This window comes from Microchirus variegatus, assembly GCF_963457635.1.
Source record: "Microchirus variegatus genome assembly, chromosome: 4".
Taxonomy (NCBI): domain Eukaryota; kingdom Metazoa; phylum Chordata; class Actinopteri; order Pleuronectiformes; family Soleidae; genus Microchirus; species Microchirus variegatus.
In genome coordinates this window covers 3,881,658-3,905,958 of record NC_139805.1, presented here as the reverse complement: position 1 = coordinate 3,905,958, position 24,301 = coordinate 3,881,658, and the positions used below count along the sequence as shown (strand labels likewise).

At 42.6% G+C, this 24,301-nt stretch overlaps 1 protein-coding gene across 2 annotated transcripts in view; it reads right to left on the bottom strand.

The window, feature by feature from the left end:
• The window catches only part of mast2 (microtubule associated serine/threonine kinase 2), a 264,070-nt gene that overhangs the window by 178,788 nt on the left and 60,981 nt on the right, over positions 1 to 24,301 (bottom strand). For both annotated transcript variants that reach the window (XM_083887689.1, XM_083887688.1), the window contains 20 exons: positions 22,622 to 22,754; positions 22,444 to 22,511; positions 21,816 to 21,919; positions 21,433 to 21,641; positions 21,213 to 21,351; positions 20,991 to 21,123; positions 19,878 to 20,043; positions 18,357 to 18,458; positions 15,223 to 15,345; positions 15,028 to 15,137; positions 14,191 to 14,345; positions 13,905 to 14,047; positions 12,928 to 13,107; positions 10,862 to 11,122; positions 9,441 to 9,667; positions 8,179 to 8,301; positions 5,407 to 5,543; positions 5,114 to 5,304; positions 4,183 to 4,736; positions 903 to 3,550 (listed from right to left, as the gene is read on the bottom strand). In XM_083887689.1, coding sequence (XP_083743815.1) covers positions 2,084 to 3,550; positions 4,183 to 4,736; positions 5,114 to 5,304; positions 5,407 to 5,543; positions 8,179 to 8,301; positions 9,441 to 9,667; positions 10,862 to 11,122; positions 12,928 to 13,107; positions 13,905 to 14,047; positions 14,191 to 14,345; positions 15,028 to 15,137; positions 15,223 to 15,345; positions 18,357 to 18,458; positions 19,878 to 20,043; positions 20,991 to 21,123; positions 21,213 to 21,351; positions 21,433 to 21,641; positions 21,816 to 21,919; positions 22,444 to 22,511; positions 22,622 to 22,754 — 4,725 coding nt within the window. In that variant the 3' untranslated portion in view covers positions 903 to 2,083. The remainder of the gene's footprint in view (positions 1 to 902; positions 3,551 to 4,182; positions 4,737 to 5,113; positions 5,305 to 5,406; positions 5,544 to 8,178; positions 8,302 to 9,440; positions 9,668 to 10,861; positions 11,123 to 12,927; positions 13,108 to 13,904; positions 14,048 to 14,190; positions 14,346 to 15,027; positions 15,138 to 15,222; positions 15,346 to 18,356; positions 18,459 to 19,877; positions 20,044 to 20,990; positions 21,124 to 21,212; positions 21,352 to 21,432; positions 21,642 to 21,815; positions 21,920 to 22,443; positions 22,512 to 22,621; positions 22,755 to 24,301) is intronic.

Here is a 24,301-nt window from a genome sequence, read left to right as displayed (position 1 = left end):
TTCTCTAAAGTTATCAGCTCCCATTCCTAAGCACGAGTCTAAACAATTCAGGACGGCGCCTGCCTGAAACTGTTGTCGTCACAGCGACCTCGGTATAGCACTGTTGTCTACAGAATTCGTCCCTTCATGTTTTCGCTGAGCCTGACCGGATTGGGGCAGATGACTGACGCTACTGGGCAGTGAGCTCCATGTATCAGCAGAGGAAGCACCTTTAAGTATCCTAACTCTGGGACTCACAGGGAGACTGACAGAGGATGACCAACTGTTAACAAAACTTGTTTTATGTTCGGCATTGTCTCAGTTCTCCTCAGATCTGAGCTGCTTCCAATAAAGCTTTTCAACTTAACTCATCTCTGACTCCAGGAAACTCCATCTTTGGTCGACTCACTTAAAGGGGAAATAAGTAGTTTATAGTGCCATCTAGAGGAGAGGCTGAAATTTACAACAAAGACCTGCTGCTCTGCTCACCCCCTCCCTTCCCTGAGCGCTACGGTGTCCTCAGCCGGTCAAATGTCGTCCTCGTCGTCTTTCTCCGTGTCAGCAGATGAGGTTCGTGAGGTGAGGGAGAGGGCGGAGCTACCGCGGCCGTAGCAGACGAAGCGGAGAGAGAGGAGGCGGGACTTCAGCTACAAGTAAAGAGACGCTTGATTTGTTCTCTCGCGTTTGTCCTTACAGGCTCCGGTAGAAACATGGCGTCTCGCTGCTAACAGTGGCTATGCAACCGCGGTCCGAGGTCATGTTATTTTACATGACTTTTTGAAACACTACGAAAATGAAACAAAAACTGTTATAGAGCGACTAGACAATGCAGGAGCACATAATATGTATAAAAAAGTGGATTTTGGGTTATATAAACCCATAAATACTACACAGTGTCCCTATAATGATCAAATCTCCGCAACAATCCTGATCAGTAATTTGCATCAATATCAGTAATTTTGCGACCTCTGCTTTTGATCATTATAGTGATTTTAAAAGTGAGACGACAACAGGAGCCAAACAACGAGGTGGTAGACGCAGCGCTCCGGTCTGACAGTTGCAGATCAAAGACAGTGAGCACAACAGATTCCAACTGGAGCTCAACAAGGGAGGAAAACATGTGGAGTGACACTCATCTGTAAGTATTAATAAAGAAGTATAAATCAGGCTTGATTTGATGATGCTAAAGACACAGAAAGTCAGTCCAGGCAGTGAATAAAAATGAGTGCAGCCTAAGCAGCTGGAGGGGATAGAAATAAAAAAAAGGTGGTGGTCCCACTTTGAATCTTCACAGCTACAGATCCGGTCATTGTAAATGTTTCTGATAAAAACACGTCGAAAAGAGAAACGACCTCACAGCAACGTGTACTCAGGCTAACATGCTGGGTTGCAACTTAATATAAAATGTAGCTAGTTTAGCTTTTAGCATTTGGAGAAAAAACTGCTACGGCGAATAGTAAGAGTTGAATTTTTACACTGCATGGTGAAAGTGACAGAGAAAGTGGAACATTATCTAAAAGCTCAGGAGTTGCAATGTTTTTACTGACGTATTTCAATAAATATATATAATAAGAAGCTGATCGAAGTTCACTTTTTTGGTAATGCTAAGCACAATGTTTTCCTCCGTTTATTTGTTGCATTACATTAACCTTAACAACATCGTCACAAACACAACAAGTCCCTGGTTGAAGACTTTGATGATTTAATACATTGGACACATTTCAGCAAATTGAATGAGGCGGGAGAAGAAGATTACGGTGTTACGAGTGTACATTTAAAAACTTAACGTGTACGTGGACCACTGAGCTCTTTGTTTCTAATTCCTTACATATGTCGAGTTTTGGTAGCATTTAGTGTGAAAGCAGAAATTAAAGTGTAAGGACGCCAAAATAAAAACATGAAGCTGGAATGAAAGTATGGATTAGCATGTGTGTCTCTGCCTCTGACAGCTTCCCTGTCTCTCTCTGCACCTTTTTTTTTTATAAGTTAAAATCTCTTGTTAGTGTGAAGTTGTGATTATGTTGTTTCTTCCCAACATGCAGTTTAAAACCTCAAGCCAGCACCGGGGGGTGGTGTGATCTGTACATTTTTTACAGTTTTGCTGCTACGTCTTTTTGGTGGTCACTTTGTCGTGTTGAGAGGAGGTGGACGTGACGTTGGCGGCGGCAGTCGATGTCTCGGATGTCGCAGAAGTGGCAGAGGTCTCGTTAATGGTGGACTGAGCTGCTGCTGCTGCTGCTGCTGCTGCTGCTGCTGCTGAACCTTTGCAGGTCGGTGGTACTGGAGCTGTGCAGTCTTTTTGGACAGAGGGTTTGGCCGAACCAGAAATCGGTGAGGAAACTCGCTCAGTTTTCAGCCTGACTGGAGAAAGGTGAGGTGACTGAGGGTGTTTGGGGGAGAATGATAGCATTTCATTTGGGGGGACTTCGGCGATGCCACCTCTGGATGCTTTTTGGTCTTTCTGGTTCTTGTCTGCAGCTGTGCTGAGTTTGACAGGACCAAGAACGCTCTTGGCTACTATCGCCAACTGAGACACCACTTTGTCCATGCTACTCTCGGGGGGAGGGACCGGGGAGCTTGAAGCGGAACTGGGGCTGGAGGTGGATGGCAATGACGCGCTCAGACTTGAAGCGGCAGCGGCTGCACATAGTCTGCGGTTGTCTGCCTCCTTCTTCTCTTTGGGGACGCCGGGAGACGAGCAGGAGGCGCCGGGAGTCTCCCGGCTCTCAGTGGTTTGGCAATCTGTCGTGCTTGTGCTCGTTCTGCAGTCCGTGGCATTAGTGGTTGTTCTGTAGTCAGGAGGGCTTGAAGTGACGGTGGTGGTAGGTAGGATCGTGGTCTTTGGGCTGTCCAGGGTTCGGTCTTCAGCCCTGGACTCTGAGGGGCCGGTTTTCATATGGAGAATCTTTGAGTCTTGCGGAGCAGTGGGCTTGAGGAACGTGTCCTTGCCGACTGAGATGAATGCACTGCCTGGAGTGGAGAAGAGAAGGGGGCCCGGAGTGGGTTTTGTGGAGCCACTCAGGTCCAGAACTTTCCTCTCCTGTCTTTCGCCATCTTCTGAAGAAGAAGCAGGGGAGGAGGAGGTGCTCTGACCACACTTGGTCTCTGCGAGGGAGGGGAGGGTGTGCAAGGGAGTGGGCCTACTACCTGTGTGGGTGAATGTAGCATGTGGGGTGCAGGGGGAGAGACAGAGGGACGGTAGTGTACCTCCAGGACCTGTTCTCACAGTGGTGGGCCTCAGGAGGGGAGGAGGAGTAAAGGTTGTCCCCCTGCGCCCATCCTGGCTGTCCTCTGAGCCTTCGTCCGTCTCATCCTCAGAGGAGTCGACCTCGTGTATGGCATCTTGCTTCTGCAGCGATTCCCGCCGTTCGGCCCTGTCCTGCCGTATGGCTGACAGTTTGTCTTTCAATTTGCTCTTCCCGGGGGCCAGGCCCAGCGAGCCGGACACAGAGATCAGAGAGCCGTCTCCCTCCTGACGCCCTAACTTTCTAGACGAGGGGGAGTGCTTCTGCAGGCTGCCCTTCTCCACGCCCCGTCCTGCCGAGGACAGCAGGCCCTCGCTGGCTGACTCCTGAAGACACAGAGCAAATGAGTTTGTTCACATACTGCTGATCAAATAGCTCAAAAAGTCTTCAGTGTTAAGTAACTGATTCATAAAGCACACAATGTTTTTGTGACTGATGCTCACTGTCATTAAAAACATGGCTGAGAGGATCAAAAACGTCTTATACAGTGTTAGTCTTATACAATTACACAAAAAAAAACATGAACCATCCCTCAGTCCCTCATAGACTCAGTCTAAAGGTTACTGAGCGAGTGAAAATGTACAGTAAGAAACTTGAGAATAAATATGTGGAAAAGCAGGTGTATCGACATCACAGTGAAACTGAATATGAAACCAACTGAATGGTGTCGTGTTAATCGAACACACGTTAAACTTCTTTTACATTCTCCTGCACTGAGATCACTGTAACAACCCCTTTCTTGATCCTTTTGTTTCTTAGGCTACATCACACGACTACGTTTTCATTTTAAAATCAACGCTGGGTTAACGATGTGTATCCAGAGCAGAAAACACAGCACTGGTTGTTAAGTCTTATTTTATGTTCTAAATATTAAGTCTTAGACATCAGACTTAATATAGCACTGAATGGACTGAATAAATTCACAATAAAATGAGGCGCTATGTGATTAAACCAGTACCTGCAGGCTCTGTAGACTTGGGTCCCTCTGAAGAATCTCCTTCTTGAACTCTGAATGTGAGATGTCCAGACTGTGTTTGCGACTTCCCACAGCTGCTCCCGCAGCCAGATTTTTCTCCCCCACTGCCGCCACCCCTGAAGGAGATGAGGGGGAATTAGAGAGGGAGGAGGCCAGTTTCTCAGCCGACTGCACCCTCTTGAGTAGCGGAGAGCGCGGAGGCTCGGCACTCTTGGGTCGGGATATCTGCCTAACCAGGGGAGGGGAGGAGTGGAGCTTCACAGGGAAGGACTGGCCCACAGCAGGCTGCCCCAAAGCGTGTCCCGGCAGCGGGGAAGGAGAGCGCTGCGGCGAGCTGCCCTGAGGCGTGGGCGACGGCGTGCGCGCCAGAGGGGAGAGGGGGATGTTGCCGGCAGACTTGCGTCGGGGTGAACGGTATTGGCGCTGGAGCTTGGGGGCAAGGCCGTGCAGAGAGCTGGGCCGGATGTGGCCAGAACTTGCCGGGGAGTTTGGGGCGCTGGAGCTCGGGGAGCTGCTCTGGGACGAATTTCCCGCACCTATATTTATAGAGACGATGCATTAAACATTACATAACCATTTATATTAATTGTGGTTCACCTAATAAAGTGGTTCACCCTTTCATTGTGTCCTTTTTTACATGTTATCATCATTTATTTATTGTTTCTGAACAAACTTGATAGATGTTGCATTTGTTAAAAATAATGACCAAATGAAGGAAAATACATCCTTCACAATTGCAGAAGATTAATTAGTTATCACCTTAACACTGTTGACGTTCTCACCAGTTATACATTAATATAAATGAAAGGATAATTCGAGGTTAAAAATTAGTTTTCTTTCACTTGATCATTTTTAGCTTCGTGATTTTGAGTCGGGATTACATAGGCTGCGACTGCCTGGGTCGCTCACACACCTGAGTGGGCGGAGTCTGGCGTGGACCTGTAGCCCTGCGTCGGGCTTCTTGGCGAAAGGTTGTGCGTCGGTGAGCCGGGGCCGCTCTCCCCAGACGACAGGGAGCGATTGAGAGAAGACAGACTGCGGCTGGTGTGGAGGAGAGATGCCTGCTTGGTGATCTTCCTGAACAGAGAAGTTCTCTTCTTGCTGCTAAAGATAAACAAAAGAAAACACAGAGACGGTTCAGTCCACGAATCCAGATGTGCACGCTTGATATAGAGCACACGAGTCACGTCCGATATTGTGCTTCACCTGTCCTGACCCTCCTTGGTCTTGGTCTTCTTATTGCGCCGGGCCATTTTAGATTTGTGGCTCGTCTTTCGGGCCGGTCCGATTTTGATGGACGTGTTCTCAAACGGAGAGGCACAGATGGACACTTTAGCGCCGCTCTGAGGAACAACAGAAATCACATTGGAGAGGGACAGTATTTCCTAGTTAAAGTGTACATGTAGGGCCAATTCCAATTCCTATCTTAACCCTCAAGCTCAACCCTTAATCTTAACTGGCCCAAGTGTTGAGGGTTATTTTGTCACTTAGAAATGGGACACCCCTTAAATGCAGATACGTCTTCAGACTGTAGGGGGCAGAATAACGCGAAAGCTGCGTCCAGTCTGTCAACTCCAAAAAAGAAGAAGAAGAAGAAGAACACATTTACGTCAGGATTATTTATTACGATCCGTTTGTCAGTCAAGTTATTAGGTTGTCAGTTAGTTATAAGATGATACTCATACAAATATTCAGCTGACAGTTACCACACACCACGACTTATTGAAAAGTAAACCCTAGTAAACGATCGCTTGTCCGCACCGGCCGGCTATTGACAAAAGATCGCAAAATAAAAATAAATGTTACGCAACAATGACGTCAGTAATCCATAATATGGGCCTAAACTAAGATAATACAATGGTTTTCATCATTTTTATATCTCTGTTAACAAAGAAAATACTTAATTTGTAGCGCACTCGCTTCGCTGCTTTTCTTTGTTATATCAAAAACACCAAAAGCATTCTGGGTAGCCCTTGCTCCCAAGGGTGGTCTCGGAAAAATCTTAATATTGAGGGCGATACAGCCCTTAAACTTGACCCTCAACTTAGTTTTTCTGAGAATCGGGACAGCACTTGCACTAGAGGGAGAGCTCATTTTTGAGATTGAGGGTTAAGCAAGGAATTGGAATTCACCCATAGTCAGCGCTGACAGCCTTGTGCTGGGGACCATGAACACATGGCTGATTTTGCACACCTGATGAACTCTATGAACTCTATCTTAGGGAAATGCTCGCCATGGCTTTTTCTGAAAATCTGTGAATTTACATACCACATGCAGGAGTTGTTCATCTACTGATTTACCCAAGTGACACAAACTTACCGAACTAGAAAGGAGTAGACCAGTAGATCTTGTGTCTTGTGTCCCCCAGAGCTAAACATGCTAATTCCATCAATGGACTTTGTAAACCATTCACTCTGCTGCAACCACTTTTTCAGTCGTGGTCAGAAAATGTAGTCTAAATATTTGTAAGATATTGTAGAGACAATCATATTTAGGATTAATCTAACATTTTAATTGAGTCTGTTGAGATGCCTGAGATCTATTGGTATAATAAGAAGGGTCTTCCAGCTTGTTACCACAAATTGTCTCCTTACTCTATATTACACTTGAATTTATCCTTATCTTTAATATTGTAATATAGTTTGGGGCGAGTACTTTTCTTCGTGCTCTCTACAAAATTTTGGACAATTCTTGCGATTGTCGACATAAATATTTTTCAAATATGTCTTTTTATGTATGACATGCGTTCAAGTGAAGTGAATATTCCTGAGCATTTAAAGACTTACTTTAAAGCTAATTCACAGGTCCATTGCTACTCAACTCGTCGGTCTTCAGATCTTCATCCTCCTGAATTTCTTACTTGCAGAGGTCGACTTTCAATAAGATTTATGGGAACCAAACTATGGAATGACTTTTCCAAACTGGCAAAAAGTGTTCCTCTATAGAATTCTACAAAAGATACTTAAAGGTCACATAGAGTGGTCCTGTTGCACATATATGTTAGTTATGGAGGTCTACTTACATATATTAACTTGTTTTTATGGTCAAAAACCTTCTAGTTGCTGTAAACTAGCCGATAGAAATCCTCTTTTCTGACAGTGTTTTTCAGCTGCGATGTTTCAGAGTGAACTTTCACCCCCAGAAGACAGAGTCTTGTGATTGGCCAGTACTATCCAGCACATCCGTTCTCAGAAGCGCAGCGCCCCCCTCTGGAACGGTGGTTGCACTGCTCCACATTTTCAAAACATTGTTTCAACAGTGTTTAAAAATAGCTTCTTCACGACTCCCCGCCACAGTCCCTTTATGACTTTAAACCGGAGTCAGACCCAGAGTCAGAAGACACTGTTGCTCGTGAAACACCTCCACAACGGACGTTATTCTTCTTCTGCGGTTCAATGTACGTAACCGGATGTGCCCGGACTACCGCCTGGAGCAGGACGATCGGTTGTTCAGGAGAACCGCTGTTTACGTAACTATTACGGGATTTTCAGTGATCACGTTGAGCCCCGAGATTACAATAAAACACAACGTTCTCAGCAATGGCTGAACTGTTTGTTTTCGAACCGTCAGGGCTTCATAAACAAGGTAATGACGCAGATACACACCAAAAAAAACAGCGATAATAGGAACTTCCGGTCTAGTTCCGCTTTAAAAGATCATTTAACGGTTGTTTTGTAATATGCTTTTTTTCATGCGTTGTCCATGTCTCCATGTTCTCCACACACACACACACACCATTTTTTTGCTTTTATATTAATGTTTAATAAATAATGTTATTATCATTATTGTTGGTATTTTATATTATTTGTTACTATTACCTTGTTATCACTTTTATATAGATATGTTTTTGTTTGGGTGTTTCGATGTCCTTCAGTATAAAATTCAGATTAATTTATACGATTTGTAGTCGTTTGATTTCACACAGGTGTATGAAAGTAACCTTGGTGAACACAGAGCCTTTGAATCATTCATGTGTACCTTGAGTATGAGCTCTACCACCTCAGTGTGAACCAGACCATGGACTGCCTCTCCATTGACATGGGTGATGAGGTCTCCCTCCCTCAGCCCTGCCTCATGGGCTGGACCCCCCTCCTCCACATGCTGAGAGAGAGAGAGAGAGAGAGAGAGAGAGAGAGAGAGAGAGAGAGAGAGAGAGAGAGAGAGAGAGAGAGAGATGTTTTGTTACTTACTGCCATCTTCTGTCAATAACAAGAATCCCATCTCACAGGAGCCACATAGTCACTATTGTACAATGAGTCTGGATTAAAAATACCCACAATATTACTGTAATAAAACCCTTATTGATGTAGTTATTACAGTAATCCTCCTTTCTGATAAATGTGCAATACCTCCCAGAGCAATACTGCAATATATGTGTGTATGTATGTATGAATATGTGCATGTATGTGTACAGTGTATATGTATGTATGTATATATACATATGTATGTAGGTGTATGTGTGTGTATGTATGTATATGTATATATATATATATATATATATATACTGAATATTTGTATATTTTTTATTTGCATTTACATTTTTCTACATCTCCTTTTACCTTTTTAAAAAACAAAACATTTTTTTATACCATGTATAGATTTGAGTTATATATTTATTTATATATAAAAGTGTGTTCCTTTTTGGAAAAAAGAAAAGAAAAGAAAAAAAACAAAGAAAAACTGACTTGTGGACCCCGCAAAATATTTCCAATGTGCCTGGACTGTTGTTTAAGCATAAATGGCAAATAAAAAACTTGAAACTTGAAACTTCATGGGTTATGATGCTCACTGACGCCCACCACTAATGAGTGCCAGAATCATAAAATTCTAGTCACAGTCAATTTCATTGTTTCTAACTCAATTAAATTGACTACAAATATTTCTGTCTTTTTTAAACAAGAGAGAAATAAAGCAGGTATTATCTCAAATGAAAGGTAATAAGTGTATTTTAGGATCATGTCATATAGATCATAAACAGTAGATCACATTTTAGAGCGTGTATTGTCACTCGCCTTTGAGAAGCACAAACTTTTCATTAGTCCAGAGAATGTGTGCAGCTTTATATCCATTACTTTTCAAAGAACCTTGGAAGGCCAGAGGGAGGAAACCCTTATTCATATAAGTGTTGTAGTTCTTATAATCGCGTGATTATCAATCAATGCTGTAAAATCAATAACTGCCTGGACAAAGTTGTTTGTGTTTGTTAATGCATTAACAGTCATTCAGCACCGTGCGCTTACCCAGACCGTGTGATGCACAGTGTAGATGTCGGTGTCTCCCATGTAGACTCTGATTGCTCTCAAAGTGAAGCCATATTTATTGCCCGCTCTGTGGATGATAATGGCAGGACTGACGCTGCTCACAGCCGGGGACAGGTCCCGGCTCGGAGAGGAGTCTCGCGACGACGGATTGGACGACAGCGAGTGCGGTGACATTGGGCTGGCGAGCGGGGAGGCTCCGTGGTGGTCTGGTAACGAGAGAAATACAGATTTTAGTAGGTGAAACTTCTTACCGGAGTCAAACATAATCAGATCCTTAACTTTTCTTCAATCAAAGATACAAGGATAGTTCAGAGCACAAGTAAAAACTCACCTCATACACTTGTGCTCATACGTTTACATACCCTGACAGATTTTATGATTTCTTGGCCATTTTTCAGAGAAAAAAAACTTTTCTTTCAGTCATGGTTAGTGGTTGGCTGAAGCCATTTATTGTCAGACGACTGTGTTTACTCTTTTTAAATCATAATTACAACACAAACTATCCAAATGACACCTGAACAAAAGTTTACATATCCTGGTGATTTGGCCTGATAACATGCACACAATTTGACACAAACAGGCTTGAATAGCCATTATTACTTATTATTATTATTATTATTATTATTATAAATTAGTGTGTGTATAAAAGGTCAATGAGTTTCTGGACTCCTGACAGACCCTTGTATCTTTCATCCAGTGCTGCACTGACATTTTTTGGATTCTAAGTCATGGGGAAAGCAAAAGAATTGTCAAAGGATCTGCAGGAAAAAAGGGAAGGGATATAATAAAATATCAAAGGAATTGAGAATGCCAATCAGCAGTGTTCAAAATCTAATTAAAGCTCCCACAGAACGGACGTTCCAATTAACGCTGTTTTCTTGGTGTGTATCTGTGCAACTAGGAGGTTTTTGACCATAAAAACAAGTTAATGTATGTAAGTAGACCTCCATGACATACAGTTAGGCCCATAAATATTTGGACATCGGCACAGTTCTCTTTATTTTGGCTCTATGCACCACTACAATGGATTTGAAATGAAATGAACAAGATGTGCTTTAACTGTACACTTTCAGCTTTAATTTGAGGGGATTTACATCCAAATCAAGTGAACGGTGTAGGAATTACAACACTTTCTATATGTGCCTCAACACATTTGAATTTACTGATGGGGGCAGCAGTGGATCAACAACTCATGACTCATGTCAGGATGTATAATCGTTGATTCTCTCTGTGGACTTTGGTTTGGGAGAGTGAGCGACTTACAAAAGCTACACAAACTTCAGCTTCAGTAAGATAAATATATAAATATAATCGTCAATGAATTCACATTCACTGTCTGTGTTTCAGCAGCTCGTACAACAACTCTGTGATCTTTGTGCTTAGTAGTGACACACACTGACCTGCAGGGATCATCAGCGACAGCGTGGTGGCCGACGCAGACTTGATGACCTTGTTGATCGGTCGAGAGCTCGGAGTCGTGGAGTGTTTGTCTGAATCTCCAGACAGCAGTCGATGGCGAGCTCTGCGTGCTGCGAGGTCACTGATGGCTTTCGGGGTGGATGGAGACTCACTGTTTGCTGCACTTTTAACAGCTCTACTGGCAGCACCATTACTGCCATTCCCTCTCTGACCGTGGTCACACGTGTTGGCTGGACTGCCCGCTGCGTTGGCAGAAAAAGGGGAAAAGGCTTTGTTTAGCACATGATACTTCGTCTCAACACAGTGGTGCCGTTATTTAGAACACCTCATTCACCTCAGACTTTAAGACTCTGAGGAGGAATTAATGTATAGCTGTTTTTATTTAGGATACGCTGCTCTTGTGTTCCACTAAAGAACAACATAATAGAGAATAAAAACACAACATCTGACAAAACTTGTTGGAATTTAAATTGTCATAAATGCCATTTTACAGGCAGGTGTAGCCTCTGAAAATGGTTATTATCCCATTCAGGTTTCGGGGTGATTTCAAAACAAATGAGTGGTGTATGGAAGACTGGAAAACATACTCGAGTAAATGCAAACGTTCCTCACCAGGCAGATCAGAATATAAATGCGACTAGGTTACATTAGATTGGATTGGATTTGACTGTATTAATCCCACTACTACTACAATAATATATAAAATGTGAATATTCAAACATAAAACTAGAAATACAATAGTGATTCTATAAACAATGAAAACAAGGATGTACAAGTATGTAAAAAGTGTGTATAAAATGACAAAAAATACATGTTTACATACATTTCAATGTACACCTTGTTATCAAATATACTTAAGTATTACAGATCCCATATTATAGCCTATTTCTCCAAGTGAACCTAGTTCCCTGGTGTCCTAATGAACATGTCTGTGACAGGCTTTGGTCAAAATACCATAGGGATGAAGCACCACAGCAGTTCAATCACCCTGAACAAAACAGCCCCCGTTCAGAACGCTCACTTTAAAAAAGTAAAACGAGACTTAAGGCACAGGAAATGACATCAGCCACAGAGGCTACTGGGAGCTAACAGCAGTTTGCATTTGGAAAAGTATATATTTGCAGGCTCTAGCAGGCACATTGCCATCATATATACCATGAATCCACTGGACAGATAAATCCTCTGAGGCTGGAAGTTTGTGTAGAACTCTGTGCTGCACTGTGGAGTCAAGAATAGAACTTTTCGCAGACTTCATGGACTTCCGTTTTTTTCGGATACCGTTGCCCTCGCCAGCGCTCTCGTGTGTTTCACGGACAAAGCGGAGCTCCGCGCGACAACGATTCCAGGAATTTATCGTCTTGTGACGTCCCAAAGAGTGTGGAAGTCAACATCATGTGTTTTATCTCCTGTATTTAGACTGAGGAGTACCACAAAAACACGAGTGAATCATCTTTTTTCACACTTTGGCGACTGCTAGGGCCTCCAGAGTCCCAAATATAAGTATTCAAATGATTAAAAAGTTGATTTTTGCATAATATGGGACCTTTAAATGTACAAATTAGAGGATGAATTTTGAATATTGTGACGTTTTTCACAAACTAAAACACGGAGCATAAACCTTTGACTGAAACATGAGGTACGGTGATGAAAAAGCATAGATATGTATGACGTCCATCGCTGTGTGAAGTGGATGTTGTTTTTTGCTGTTCTGCAGCTGCTGCTTCAGTAACCGTTGTTTCTCCGGCGAATCCAGGCTTTCAGACGGTGTATAGCTCATGTTGTTGTTTTGTTGATGCTGAGTTTTGTTTCGGTGAAAATGTTTTTATGGACATTTATTTGAGCTTTTTCCCCCTCAGGTGAGCGAGAGGAACCTAATCCACACTGACATAAATCTACAAGCTGGACATATGGTACTCAACGAAGATATCAGAAGAGTACATAACACCACTGAACCAGATTCACTCACTTCATTTATCAGATTTGTCATGTGGTATTTTTGCTGTGGCCTCCCTGTGTCTCTGTAGTGTGTGTGTGTGATTGTACTGACGTGTGAGTGTGCTCTTGCTCAGCTGACTGCAGGTGGAGGTCGGGGTGGTGGGAGACTCGTCCAGCTTCAACTCTCTCTCTAGTGGCAGCTCTGGAATGGTGAGGGGCAGCTCATCGCTCCTTGGACCCCTCACAACACTGGGACCCAGCAGGCTGGAACTCTTATGACTTCCAGCTGCACCTGAGAGGGAAAACACAGGCCGAGTAAGGGTCTACAGTTACAACATCTGAAGTACTATCTGACATGCCATATCTCAAACTGAACATCTTCAGAGTGAAGCCCAATTTATACTCCTGCGTAAAGTGCTCTGCTTAGGCTACGCAGAGTCCTCTGCGTCGACGCAGAACCTGTCGAAGAGCCTGTGCGTCGTCTCCGGCTGCACAGAATATTTTTTAAGTGTCCGTCACTCCGTCAAGGGACAACGGAGACGGCAAGAGCTGCGATTGGTCCTCAGGACAGGCCGAGCGAAGCTGCTCTGTGCCGGCTCACTGTGAGCAGCGAGCGTCCACAGAGGGCGGAACTGATCCCCGCCGACTTCGTCGCTGCCGAACTATAAATATGTCATATCTTAACACACACAGCACATGTTTAGACTCTAAATGGCCAATTTCTCGCCTCAAATTATCTTAAAACTGCGTTCCGGGTCACAGAAAAGTGACAAACGGCCACTGTTTCAACAACAACAGTCTTTCTCCCTCGGACGCCATTGCTCACTGTAGCCAAAAGCACAACAACCTTGCGCAGCGACCCCTACTGATCGGGCGGGAAATTGCAGCGCCTATCCGTCACCACGACGCAGAAGTATAAAGGCTCAAGTGGTCTACGTGGTGACGCAGACGGATAACGCATTACGCAGTCGGAGAAGTATAATGTGGCCTTGGGTCTTTTTTCTCCCTTATTCTGTCCATTGTTACTGGGCTGATGTGGAGGGCAGTGTGACCACAGGTGATTAGTGCCATCCTTCCAGTTGCTTTTACCTTGGCCTCCTTCCCCCTCAGTGGAGATGGCAAAGCGGGGCATCTCAATGATGGCTGAACAGCAGCGCCTCCGGACCGTCAGCGGGGGGCTGGAGTCGCTCTCCGTGTGCGACGACTCCGAAACAGACAGGCGCTTCCTAAGGCTGGGAAGAAGTAAGGGGGGGTGCAAAGATCATACGTTCATGTGAAACTACAAAATATAGACAAGTACAGTGAATTAAAGCATAACTTATTATTCCAAAAGTCCATGGACATCTGTGTGACTTTTCCAAGGTGAAGAACTCACATCTCTGGAGATCCCACCAGCCAGGATCGATCTCTGGACTTGAGTCCACTCAGGCTGTCGACGCGATCTCCTCCCTCTTCGCTGAGGCTGCGTTTGGTGGGAGGAGGAGTCCTCTTCTCCTCATGCAGAGACAGACGCTCCATGCTGCTGTACACCTACACATCATCCACACGTGACACAACCTTTAGTAAAAAAGTGTGTTCGTTTTTGAGATACCTCGACTGTTTGTTTTACATTATGCCCTCTCCCTTGTGTCCTCTTCTGTTACATCACTCATGTCTTCCTTCACAACAGCCGTGAACCTTCTCTGTGGTGTTCTTCTGTTCCTCCTGCCCTGCAGCTCCATCTTCAACCTCCTTTGTCCAATACAATCACTATCCCTCCTCTGCACATGACCAAACCATCTCAACCTCGACTCTCTTATATATTTTCAACCTGAGCGGTCCCTTAAACATGCTCATTTCTAATCCTGTGCATCCTGGTCACTTCCAACAAAAATGTCAGTATCTTCAGCACTAAGCACTATGTAACGAGTAATCCTCTTAAATGATTGGGTTGGGAATTAGATTATTTGGCCACTGAGAAAGTAGTTAAAAGATTCAACCACGTCCTGAATCGATAAATCTTCAAACTACAGGGTGAACAGACAGACCTGACAGTTAAAATTATTATTTTATTATTCTTCATTTCTTTATTATTATGATTATTATTGTTCATTTACATTTATATCGCACTTTTCTGTATCCCCAACATGCAGGTGAGAGTTCTACAGGATTGAATCAGTGTTTGCTGATGGGGTGAGCGGCTGTGTGCACATAAATGAACACTTCCACGTACCTTGCTGAAACGAGGCGTGCAGGAGGAGAACTGTCGAATCTCCACGTGTTCATCGTCGTTGGTGTCGTCTTCTTCCTCCGAGTCGACGTGGTGGTACCGATCAGAACGAGCTGACGGCGACACAGTGATTAGGCGGCGTTTCTAACAGTACGAGTAGCAGCTAACAAAATGTCTGTGAGCCACTCGGATACATACTGTCAAAGTAGCTGGTGTCATCCTCCGACTCCAGCTGGGGGATGAACTCGGCCTTCTGTCTCAAAAGGCTGTTCCAGTCCAGATCTGTGAAGAACAGGTGCTGCTTCACTTCAAAGGCACTTCCTGTGAGATGCAGAGGCGACAGAGAGCGGTGGAGGACAAAAGGTGGGGTTTGAAATGAAGGATCAGAGGGAGAGGAAACAGAAGACGGACGACGATATACAGTCCCTGACAAAAGTCTGATCACGTCTCCATTTTGTAGAAACAACAGCTTATATCCTGACTTTTAATTATTCCACTGGTTTTAGAAATGGCTCATATGAAAGTTAAAACCCTCCAAAATTATGTTAAATTTACTAAAATAAATTTGCTTCACTGAAGAGATTTTGATCATTTAAAGGTGACATAGAGTGGTCCTGTTGTACATATATGTTAGTTATGGAGGTCTACTTACATATATTAACTTGTTTTTATGGTCAAAAACCTCTTAGTTGCTGTAAAATAGCCGATAGAAATCCTCTTTTCTGACAGTGTTTTTCTGCTGCGAGATTTCAGAGTGAACTTTCACCCCCAGAAGACAGAGTCTTGTGATTGGCCGGTACTATCCAGCACATCCGTTCTCAGAAGCGCAGCGCCCCCCTCTGGAACGGCGGATTCACTGCTCCTCATTATCAAAACATTGTTTTAACAGTCTTTAAAAATAGCTTCTTCACGACTCCCCACCGCAGTCCCTTTATGACTTTAAACCGGAGTCAGACCCAGAGTCAGAAGACACTGTTGCTCGTGAAACACCTCCACAACGGACGTTATTCTTCTTCTGCGGTTCAATGTACGTAACCGGATGTGCCCAGGCTACCGCCCGGAGCAGGACAATCGGTCGTTCAGGAGAACCGCTGCTTGCGTAACTATTACGGGATTTTCAGTGATCTCGTTGAGCCCCGAGATTACAATAAAACACAACGTTCTCAGCAGTGGCTGAACTGTTTGTTTCGAACCGTCAGGGCTTCATAAACAAGGTAATGACGCAGATACACACTAAAAAAAACAGCGATAATAGGAACTTCCGGTCTCCGCTTTAATGAACACAGTAAGGTCCGATTTTGGCAAGACAAAAGTGTTGTCGCCTACAGAGAGTAATGTGAAAATTAAACAAATAATTTTCTTCAAACACAAAAATATGTTGCGTAACAGTGAATGAAGTAGCGGTGCTGTGAGATCCATATTCAATATCTTGTATGACTTCCATGAGCTTGAAGGACTGCATCCATGTGGTTCGACAATGATTCAAACAATTTATTGATGAAGTCATCAGGAATAGCAAAGAAAGCAGTCTTCCATGAGTTTATCAAGATTCTTTGATTTCATATTCCATGCTTCCTCTTTCATTCTACACCAGACATGCTCAATGATGTTCATGTCTGGTGACTGGGCTGGTCAGTCCTGGAGCACCTTGATCTTCTTTGCCTTGAGGACTTTTGATGTAGCGATGGAAGTGTGTGATGGAGCACCATCCTGCTGCAAAATATGACCCCTTTTATGGTTGGGAATGTAAGAGGTAGCTAATACTTCTTGATATTTTAGGCTATTGATATTGCCTTCCACCCTGCAAATCTCTCACACACCACCATACTACTGGATGTATCCCCAGACCAGGATTTTTCCACCACCAAACTTAACTGTTTTCTTGCAGGAGACTTACTAGAGCCCGCATGGATCAGATATTCACCCAGAAAACAGCTAAGTTTGTTGGTGAAAAAAATCGGTCTGGGGTTACGTCCAGTATGGTGGTGTGTAAGAGTTTTGCATCAAAATTTCTCAAGCCAAAGAAGATCAAGGTGTCTTTGTCAAAACCAATGGACTAATTAAAACGTCAGGTTATAAGCTGTTGTTTCTACCAAAATGGAGAAGTGACATGACTTTTGTCAGGGACTGTAGAGAAGTGAGATCTGATCATCAAACAGTTAAGACCGTGTGTGTGTGTGTGTGTGTGTGTTCTTGTACTTGCGGCATACTGAGGACCAGTGAGGGTTTTTAACCAACACATTGAGGTCATTTTTACAGAGTGAGGACATTTTGGCAGGTCCTCACTTTGTTTTCATTGAAATCACTTCCTTAGGTTGCTACAACATGCTATACTCTGTTTGTAAAAAAAAAAAAAAAAATCATTTTTTTTCAACTTTTGGATGACAGTAAAGTATGACGTTTTTGTCAAATTTTGGACAAACATTTTTTTGTCAAAGATTTTTTCAAATTTTGGACGACAGTATAGTATGATGGTTTTGTCAAATTTTGGACCAAAAATTTTTGGTCACATTTTTTTTTTAAATTTTGGTCGACATAGTAAAGTATGACTTTTTTGTCAAATTTTGGACCAAACTTTTTTGGTCACATTTTTTTTTTTAAATTTTGGTCGACATAGTATGACTTTTTTGTCAAATTTTGGACAAAATTTTTTTTGTCAAAGATTTTTTCAAATTTTGGACAACAGTATAGTATGATGGTTTTGTCAAATTTTGGACCAAAATTTTTTGGTCACATTTTTTTTTTTAATTTTGGTCGACATAGTAAAGTATGACGTTTTTGTAAAATTTTGGACAAAAATTTTTTTGTCAAAGATTTTTTCAAATTTTGGTCGACATAGTAAAGTATGACTTTTTTGTCAAATTTTGGACACAATTTTTTTTGTCAAAGATTTTTTCTAATTTTGGACAACAGTATAGTATGATGGTTTTGTCAAATTTTGGACCAAAATTTTTTGGTCACATTTTTTTTTAACATAGTATAGTATGACGTTTTTGTCAAATTTTGGACCAAAATTTTTTTGTCAAATTTTTTTTTTAAATGTTGGTCGACATAGTATAGTATGACGTTTTTGTCAAATTTTGGACCAAAAAAATAATTAAAAATCCAGCCCTTTCTGCTCTGGGGCTCCACCTGCAGACATTTTATGGTACTCGAACCAGTAGTTCTTTGTAGATGTCGTTCATGAAGTAGATATTTGTAATTGTGTTGTTTTATAAAGTGGAAATGCTGGTCCTCAGTATGCAGCAAGTACAAGAATATGTGTGTGTGTGTGTGTGTGTGTGTGTGTGCGTGCGTGCGTGCGTGTGTGTGCGTGCGTGCGTGCTTGTTACCTGTGCCCAGTCTCTCCAGTGGATTTTGCCTCAGCAGTTTGGAGATGAGGTCCTGGGCCTCCTGAGGCAGAGCTTCATCTTCCTCTGGCCAGATAATTTCATCTAACACAAACACATGTTTCTGTGTCTCATGTACAGTGTAAATACAAAGCTGCAGTTCTCTTCTGGTACAGTTTTAAAGAGGTAGTTTTTTTCAGCCTAGTTGTATGAGGCACATACATATAGTCGACACTGTTCATGCCGAGTAACGAAGGCTGGCTGCCAGTGGGAATACGAGGCTCAACTAATTAAATATTGTCATTAGAGAACCTTTTGCGTCTGGAAGTTCATGCACCAAAAAAATCCATAGAGAAAAGTTTTGATTTGTGAGGACACAGCGGCTGTTGCTCCCCTGCTGAAATTGGTAGACTGGTGTATCTTAGGGACATCTGAATGAAGAATTACACACACTGAGGTCATTAAGTAAGCAGCAATGGAACTACTGTGTGCTGTGATGTAAAATCAATGCCTTAATCCTAAAAACAAGCGTTCACCAACTTGGGTTTCTAATAAAAATGAAAGGCTACTTGATAATACATGATTTCTTACTGGTATGTGTATAAATTATAACCTATCACCCAAATACTGTCCTCGCTCCACTGGTTACCAGTGCATTTTAAGAGTGATTTTAAAATCCTTTTTAAACCCTTAAATAGGATGGCACCTCAACTGCTCACTCAAGTCAAGTCACTCCTACCAGCTGCTGATAGAAGTCCTGAAGACTAGACTGAAGAAGGTGTGCAGGACTCGGCGTATGCACGGTTTTATAAATCTGAGAATTTTTTTCAAATTCTGAAAAATATGAAAGCTGTGCACTCTTTTATACATGAGGCCCCAGTCGAAACCACACTGTGCCATTCCAAACTGAACCGTACCATGACGGAAACACAGCAAAAGACTGCATGATACAAAAGACTCTTTATTGTTGTGGTGTTTGGAATATTGCACTCGGACATGCGACCAGATGGCACCAAACTGTATTCATAAACAATGGAAAGACTTTGAAAATCGTAATAAAACAAGTAGGGCCAGGCGGCGGAGTAGCACTATTGCCTCACAGCAAAAAAGGCCAGACATACGGCCTTCATCTGATAGAGTTTGCCTCTTTTCTCCTGGTTGTCCAGTTTCCTCTTACAGTCAAAAAACAAGCATGCTACTTTTACATTACATGTCATTTAGCTGACACTTTTATCCAAAGTGACTTACATTGATCAATTCTCATAACTGAGAAAGGCAAGCAGCATTAAGGGCCTTGGCCTAAGGGCCCACACTGGGTATTAGCTGCCCAGAGTGGGCTTTGAACCCCAACCCTCCACACCAAGGTCTGTAGAATATACCACTGAGCTATACCAGCTACAATTGCACACAATGAATTGACCGAATGTGAAAGTGAATGGTTGCTTGTCTCTTGTGTGTTGGTTCTGTTACAGTGTTCATATGTGTTTCTGAGTTAACTTTCTATGCGCCACGGGATCGACTCACCACTGATGACCTGACTGAACAGTTCCTCTGGTGTGTCTCCAAAGAAAGGAGCGCAGCCCACCAGGAACTCATACAGGATGACGCCCATCGCCCACCAGTCCACAGGCTTCCCGTAGCCCTGACGCAGAATCACCTCTGGAGCAATGTATTCCGGAGTACCACACACCTGAAGAGGCAAGTACGCAAGTTCATTAAATACCTTAATTTAAACCCGTGCTGTCTGGCGACTACGTCAATGTCCCTGCAGTCGGCCTATCGGGACCCAGCAGCCCCACGGAGAGGAGAGAACCGAGGCTACCGATTCCAAGGACAGCCATGTGCTCAGCCCACAGGTGCCCAGGAAGACGGATGTGAGGTGGTCATGCATGCTTAAAGGTCACATAGAGTGGTCCTGTTGCACATAAATGTTAGTTATGGAGGTCTACTTACATATATTAACTTGTTTTTATGGTCAAAAACCTCCTAGTTTCTGTAAACTAGCCGATAGAAATCCTCTTTTCTGACGGTGTTTTTCAGCCGCGATGTTTCAGAGTGAACTTTCACCCCCAGGAGACAGAGTCTTGTGATTGGCCAGTACTATCCAGCACATCCGTTCTCAGAAGCGCAGCGCCCCCCTCTGGAACGGCGGATGCACTGCTCCTCATTATCAAAACATTGTTTTAACAGTGTTTAAAAATAGCTTCGTCACGACTCCCCGCCGCAGTCCCTTTATGACTTTAAACCGGAGTCAGACCCAGAGTCAGAAGACACTGTTGCTCGTGAAACACCTCCACAACGGACGTTATTCTTCTTCTGCGGTTCAATGTACGTAACCGGATGTGTCCGGACTACCGCCCGGAGCAGGACGATCGGTTGTTCAGGAGAACCGCTGCTTACGTAACTATTACGGGATTTTCAGTGATCTCGTTGAGCCCCGAGATTACAATAAAACACAACGTTCTCAGCAATGGCTAAACTGTTTGTTTCGAACCGTCAGGGCTTCATAAACAAGGTAATGACGCAGATACACACCAAAAAAAACAGCGATAATAGGAACTTCCGGTCTAGTTCCGCTTTAATAAATATGCTTTAACGTTTTTCAGACATAAACACCAGAACAAAAAAGGGCATCACCTGTTTATCGAGGAATTCCCTGGTGTCTTTCTCTATGTGTCCTTCGTACAAGTTCGTAGTCAAACTCATCAAACCGATCTTTGACAGACCAAAGTCAGTAAGCTTTATGTGTCCCATGGAGGTGATGAGAAGACTGCAGGAGAAGACAGGAAGGTTTAAGACTCAAAATCCTCCAAATGTGCTGAGAATATGAAGAAGAAAATGACTGTATGTGTGTCTTACTTGTCAGGTTTGAGGTCTCTGTGTACAATACCATAGTTGTGCAAATACTCCAATGCTAAAACGGTCTCTGCAAAGTACAAACGAGCCATATCCACCGGCAAGGCTCCAATATTCTTCAGCAGTGTGGCACAGTCTCCACCTATGAACAATATAGCCACAACATTAGACAACACAGGACTTCAAAAAAAACACGACAAATGATTGATGATAAATATCTTACCCTCCACATACTCCATCACCATACAGAGGTGCCTCCTGGTCTCAAAAGAACAGAACATGGAGACAACAAACGGGTTCTCGGCAAACGTCAGGATGTCTCTCTCGACAAAAGCCTGCTGGATTTGGTTCCTCAGGATCAGATTCTGCTTGTTGATCTTCTTCATGGCGAAGCGCTGACGGGTCTTCTTGTGACGCACCAGAAATACGGCACTGCGACACAGACCAAAACACAGGATATGACACATTACTTCATAGATGTAGACAACTTTTTCTACACTTAATTATTCGGAAAATTCTAATTAATAGTACTGAGAGGGTATTGTTTAAAACGGTGGCTGGTATCCATTCATTTAGAGAAAGAGGATAAAGTGTATGTTGTTGTACCCATAGGCTCCTTTACTGATGAGCTTGATGTTTTCAAAGTCTTCCTCTTTGGGTGTTTTGGTTTTAGTCTGTGGTGGAGCTGCTGGGACAGTGGTTCCTCCACTCTGAAACACACACAGCAAAAGAGAGAATGTTCAGTGAGGGAATGGAAAAACTTTTTTTTTTTCTTGCAATTATTGAATTTTACGGAGCCCACGAAGTGACATGAGAAATATTTCCTTTTTTTGGGAAACTCCAAAAAATGATGAAAAATATTTTTTTTTATTATTTTTTCATTTTATTTTTATTTTTTTCACAATTTTTTGGAAACTCGAAAAAACTTTTTTTTTTTTTTTTTTCATATTTCTTTGGGAAAGTCGAGATCTCGACTTTGAAATTTTTTTTTCTCATGTCACTTCGGAGGCTCCGTAGAATTTAATCTTTTATTTGTTTTTAAATTATCTGGTTTCATTGTACTGTTCCCCAGTGCAATGACAATAAGTATTCTATCCTATCCTATTCCATTCTAAAAGACTTTCTGATATTTTAAATAAACTACGAACTGTGAATCAGTTACTTTGTTCTGTCAGACGTTAAGTTACCTTATCACAGTATTACTTGCAGGCACAGTTTGTGTTCATGTACTCACGTCCACAGACTCGTCGGTCTCTGGGGTCTCTGGGTTACCACTATCGTAACTGCTCAGCTGGGCCATTTCTACAAGAACACAAACAAAAAGTCCATCAATCACCAAGCAGCACCAGAAACCGAAACATCACTGCAACTTTAAACAAGCTACAGTGGAGGTGGTGGAAAAGATGTTATACCCTCCAGGGGGTCCCTGGTGAGGCCCAGCTGGCTGATAATGTATCTGGGGATGTCGGACTTGATGCCCTGGCCCTCCTTGGCCTGGCCCTCTGCTGCTTCCAACAAGTGGTAGAACTCCTCAGGATCGAACTCCTGCAGATTTCAGACACAGCAAATGAAATGATGATGGATGGTTTACAGAGAACAGTATACATATATATTTATGTTCAGAATAAGGGTTCATACATGGAGGCTTGAAAATTGGATGCCAGGAACATTTTTTCTTAAAACAAAATCTAGACCTGCTTTAATTCTATGATGTCTTAAGAACAGTGGTGGTTGCTGGTATTTGAAACAGTAGAAGCACATTTCAGACCCAGCTGTTTATATGTATTGTACATACATTCTGCCCTGCACTCTGTGCCGTCTCAAAGACAGCTTTTAATGTACTGTGCTGCAGTGTACGAGAAGAAAATCACATCAGACAATCTGTGATAAACAGCTGATTCTGAACAAACTAGTCATATAGTTGATTGTGAACATTCAGTAATGAAATGTGAATACAACAGTACATATAGTATTCACATAGTATACAACGTCTTGACCAAGGACACATTAGCATGTAGACTAGAGGAGCCAGGAATCGAACCCACAATCTTTAAGTTGCCCAAAATACACCTAGGGCCATACTGAAGAAAAACAGAGGTAAGCTTTTGAAAGAAAATAAAGTCATCATATTCAATCCAAACAAACTCTCAGATCATCAGCTGCAACCTGCCTCAAGATGAGGAACTTTGGTTTGGGCTTCAAAAGTAAAGAAAAACTCTTGTCCCATTAGCACCACATTAGCATAAGTATCAGGTCTTTGAAAAGATTGTGTAAAAAACATGAGTCTCTTCTGAAGAAAGAATCACACAGATTTGCAGGAAATCCTCTTTTTTCAGGAGGAGGAAATAACTTTTGTCTTAAGTTTGCCTTTGTGTGATCATATTATCACATTATCTTATACAAACTGTATTGTTTTGATGCCAAAATTTGCCTTAACACACTATGCATTGTATGAATTTTTGAATCGAGAATCGTTTGAATCGAGAATTGTATGAAACGAATCGGTTGAATCGAGAATCGATTTTGAATCAAATCGTGACTCTAAGAATTGGAATTGAATCGTGAGCCACCCATAGATTCACATCCCTAGTGCAGTACTATAACATGTTTACAGGTGGCGCCCCAGAGCTAAAAGTGTGTGAATCCACTCGGGCTGGAAGATGGGTTTTTGTACCCAATTGAGGATCTCTCTTTAAAACATATATAGTATAGTATATATAGTGTTTACAACCTAAGGAAGTGATTTCAACGAAAACAAAGTGAGGACATCAAAAATGTCCTCACTTCATAAAAATGACCTCACTTTGTGTGTTAAAAACCCTCACTGGTCCTTAGTATGCCACAAGTACAAGTAGGTTGTAAGTTGGGTACCCTACATTTTTACATCACGTAGGTATATTTCTGTTAAACACACATGTATTTTTTGCTAAAGACTCTTTGTAGATAATTAAGTTAGGCCTTTGTTTTTTCGATTTTGTGTGTTGTAAGTTAGGAGTAGTCAGGCCTTGTTGTGTTCTTTTGATTTCAATGATTTGGCACTCTACCACTTCGGCCCATTTCTCCCAGCATTTTCTGTTTCACAAACCTTCGTT